Genomic DNA, 3179 nt, shown 5'->3' with positions numbered 1-3179 from the left:
CTTCAAGTAGGTATTTCAAACACATTTTAACAGGAAACAATTGTGCTCAAAATTCGAATTTGCGAGACAAAACAGAGGTATCATTTATCGAAGGAAAATTTGCTAAAAAAAGAATGACACCTTGTGTTTTTCTGTTCATAAAGGTGTAGAACCATACATAAAATGGTGCGGAAATGGTAAAATAACACTTGAGCTTGTTTTTGAAAACTCCATACAATAAAACTAATCGTTCAATAAATGAAAGTTTTATCTATCACCATCTCATGGATCATTTCAACCGTCTCTCTCGATATCTTGTTACATTTGAAATAGTTTCCTTGAAGAACAGTCTTTTAAAAAGTGGAACAAAGAGTGAGACACCAACTTTGACTCGAATGACGTTGTTCATATTTTTTTGTACCTTTTCCATTTTCCCATAAATATATAGCTTTATACATTTTGTTTCACTCGCTTATTTTTGCACAGAGTTTTCTCGTCTTCTAAAAGTCAAAACGCTTCATCTCCTTGTAAAAGTCAACTCATATTCCCAAGTTTAATCTCTTCCATAGTCTTGAGCCTATAATCCAACACTATCGTTTCTCTATAGCCCTTTTTTCCTATCCATTTCATATTCGAGCGACAAAATTGAGCTTTGTAAATACAACATACGCTGCAGCAGGCTTGTATATTCTTCTCCCAACGAAGCAAACACAGACGTTCTTTTCTAGTTTTTCTTTTGAACTTTTCAAAAAGTTTCCTATAGACCTATGGTGGTGAGATCTCTTTCACCGGTGATGTCTTTCAGCAATCCAACGTCTATTGTTGTGGATATTACGTTAAACCAGATAGTAGTAAACAATGAATAAACCCAGAATATGAAGCAAATTTTTCCATTTATTGTTTGACAGAAATTCTCGGAGATAGTTTTCAAGAATTTCAATGTTACTCTCGCTTGTGTTTTCAAGTCTATGATGTCAGTAACTGTAAATCGATTGGAAGAAATGTTGAACAATTCCTTGAAATTTTTCTGGGTATCACATGTGATGTATCTACTTTATCTTCTTCGATTGACTCCAACATACATATTCGTTTAAAGTGTATTCCTCTTCATAAAACTCAAACAGCATTGCTACGGCATGAACAGGATCTTTTTTTTTAACCATTCCTTGACTTTTAAAAGGCAAAGTAGTACCTAATAGAACCTACATTCCAAGACTTGTGCTTTCAAACAAAAATCCAACACAGTCGCTCCAAAACTAGTCAATAGGTTCTTGGACAGATTGTTCAAAGCACGTCGAGACGCATTTATAAAAGTGTGTAGAGTCAAATGGTCGAAATAAATAAATGTGACGATACAGAATAAACAGATGGGCTTGGAGAAAGAGTCGTTGAGGAGGAGTCTTGTCATTTGAAAGAGTCGGTTTCTTGGTGTTCCATCAATGTTTCTTGTACAATGTCCAACCTGGCTTGCGTCTCTTCTTGAAAAGCTGGGACAATAGCTAAAACATTAGGTTGGGTATTATACAATGAATAAGTCTCCTTGATTACTGCTAGACCTTTGAGGATAATCTCTCCATTGTTATCGGTAATAAGTGTACAAGTTGTTTTTGGCTTTACGCGGCATCTTTTTGCAACGTCTTGAATGTTGGTCTCTGTGTTTTCAAGAAACTGAGTGAATCACAAAATTTCTTTACAAAACAGCTTGAGGTGTTTATCCATTTCTGTGGAGTGTTGATATTACCTTGAGAACCAGAAAAGGAAACCAAAAAAGGATTTCATCTATTCTTTAAAAAGAAGGGACAGAAAGATTGATTGGTTTTACAATGAAACAGTCAGTCCCAAAAAAGGGTTAAAAAAGCTGCAAGACTATGTTCAACCAGCTGTATTGCTTTGAACATACTCGACACAACCAATTGGTAACGAGTCTCTGATATGGATGACAACACTCTTTCAAACTATGGGAGAGAATGGGTAAGCAATGTCTTCAAGGTTTTGGGTAAACATGGGAAAATACTGTCGTTTAACTTGATGATGGGTAAGAATCAACAAGGTAGGGAATTCTACATTAATAGCAATCTTATGAGAAACCAATGCCAAGTTTTGTTGTCTCATCCAAAAAGCGACCAACAAAGATTGACAAATTTGCAGAGAGTTGGTATTTAAAGACGTTATTGAAGCTTCTATTGTATTTGATCGTAAAGGCTTTTTCATGACATAGTTGCAAAGAAGAAAGGGCTTCATAAAGCGAATTGACTCTTTTTCGTTGCAAGTGATTTCTTGGATCTGGTACTTGAGAATAGTCAACCAACATCATGAATTGATATTTGAGTTTGTAAAAGGAGATATCAAGGAGTTTACGAATATGTAAAGGTGATTTCGTGGAGACTTGTTAATCAAGTCTCACAAATGTCGGGGTACAATACGCTTATTGTATGGATGATTTGGGGGAATAGTAGGGGAATATTGTCCCGATGTAGGGGCAGTGTTTGGGGAGTGAAACATACTTTTGTAGGTATCACTTGAAGACAATCTAGTAAAACCAAACCTATCTCCAAGGCTGTAGTTGCTGCACTTTTTTGTACAGACTTTAACAAGCCCTTGTCGTTGACGACTAGAACACAGTTCTTGGCTATGGATAAGACTGTACTCCAATCCTTCAAGTATGGTTATGCTTCAATAGGTAAGCAAAAAGCTTTTCAAGGGTTCTTTTCTTGTGTTTCGTGGGTGTGTTTGTCTCAAGGTTTCTTAAAGACTTGTTCGAAAAGGAAAAATTTTCTTCTACTTGTAGCTTTGTTCAATGTCTTGGTAAACCAAACGATGATATCATTCAACTGGCTACTCAACTCAACCACTTGTGTTTTTCCAAACTCGTTACTCTCAAGGGTACTTGTCCATTTTTAAAGAGTCATTTCAAACAATATTGAGGTTGAACTTAAACATGTTACAGACTGTGATTTTGCTGAATTGAAGCGTATTTTTTTGTTATGGTTATTCAAAACAAGTACTTTTGAAAAGAGTAAAAAAAATAACCATTTTTTGTCATTCTTCTTTTGCATAGAATGTGTCTTTAAAGCATTGGCTCTTAATGTTTTGTTGTCAGTGTGGAAATCAAAGTTACCCTTCTTGGAATGATCTTTTACTGTTTTAAATGGCTTTATTGATTTTTACATACTTTCAGATGATGAGAGTGTGTACTGAGT

General features: G+C 35.3%; 1 protein-coding gene across 1 annotated transcript in view; it reads left to right on the top strand.

Annotated features, from left to right (window-relative positions):
* Positions 1-2379: 2379 nt before the first annotated feature.
* Gasu_25690 (uncharacterized protein) overlaps positions 2380-3179 on the top strand; it is a 1055-nt gene continuing 255 nt past the window's right edge. The window contains exons 1-3 of the mRNA XM_005706659.1: positions 2380-2487; positions 2536-2659; positions 2731-3179. The exon at positions 2731-3179 is cut by the window's right edge and continues 255 nt beyond it. Coding sequence (XP_005706716.1) covers positions 2386-2487; positions 2536-2659; positions 2731-2903 — 399 coding nt within the window. The 5' untranslated portion in view covers positions 2380-2385 and the 3' untranslated portion in view covers positions 2904-3179. The remainder of the gene's footprint in view (positions 2488-2535; positions 2660-2730) is intronic.

The sequence above is a fragment of the Galdieria sulphuraria genome (assembly GCF_000341285.1).
Source record: "Galdieria sulphuraria unplaced genomic scaffold scaf_18, whole genome shotgun sequence".
Classification (NCBI taxonomy): Eukaryota; Rhodophyta; class Bangiophyceae; order Galdieriales; family Galdieriaceae; genus Galdieria; species Galdieria sulphuraria.
Note: the sequence above shows the minus strand (reverse complement) of the source record. Positions and strands in the feature narration are given on the sequence as shown.